The sequence below is a fragment of the Corvus brachyrhynchos genome, unplaced genomic scaffold (assembly GCF_000691975.1).
Source record: "Corvus brachyrhynchos isolate BGI_N302 unplaced genomic scaffold, ASM69197v1 scaffold67, whole genome shotgun sequence".
In the NCBI taxonomy this organism is placed as follows: domain Eukaryota; kingdom Metazoa; phylum Chordata; class Aves; order Passeriformes; family Corvidae; genus Corvus; species Corvus brachyrhynchos.
Genome location: NW_008239114.1, coordinates 353,100 through 353,469, shown reverse-complemented (window position 1 = coordinate 353,469; position 370 = coordinate 353,100). Strand labels below are relative to the sequence as shown.

At 68.4% G+C, this 370-nt stretch overlaps 1 protein-coding gene across 1 annotated transcript in view; it reads right to left on the bottom strand.

Moving 5' to 3' along the window:
* EPS8L3 (EPS8 like 3) overlaps positions 1–370 on the bottom strand; it is a 5,020-nt gene that overhangs the window by 3,344 nt on the left and 1,306 nt on the right. Inside the window, exon 5 of the mRNA XM_017739797.1 lies at positions 31–366. Within this exon, the coding sequence (XP_017595286.1) occupies positions 31–366 (336 nt within the window). The remainder of the gene's footprint in view (positions 1–30; positions 367–370) is intronic.

Sequence of the window (370 nt, the reverse complement as noted above, 5' to 3'; positions counted from 1 at the left end):
CCTCCGCTCCCCCTCCCCCTGCCTCAGCGCCTTCCCCAGGCTGCTCCTCAGCGTCTCTGCCTGACACGGACCCCCTGCCATCAGCGCCCCATTCCGGGGGGGCTGCCCCCCATTCTTCCCCCCCTCAGGGCCCCCCCCCAGCCGCTCGCACTGGAAGAGCAGGACGCTGGTCCCCGGCGGGTTCCTCTCCTGGACGCTGACGGCCAGCACCGTGTTGTCCAGCCCGGTGGAGCATCCCTGCACACTTCCCAGCGGGAAAGTCTCCAGCTCCTCCTGGAAGGGGGAAAACGGGGTGCTCAGCCCCCCCACACGAATGGCTAGGAAAGGGTTAAAGGGGTGCAAGTGGGATTGTGGGGATCGGGCATGTGGG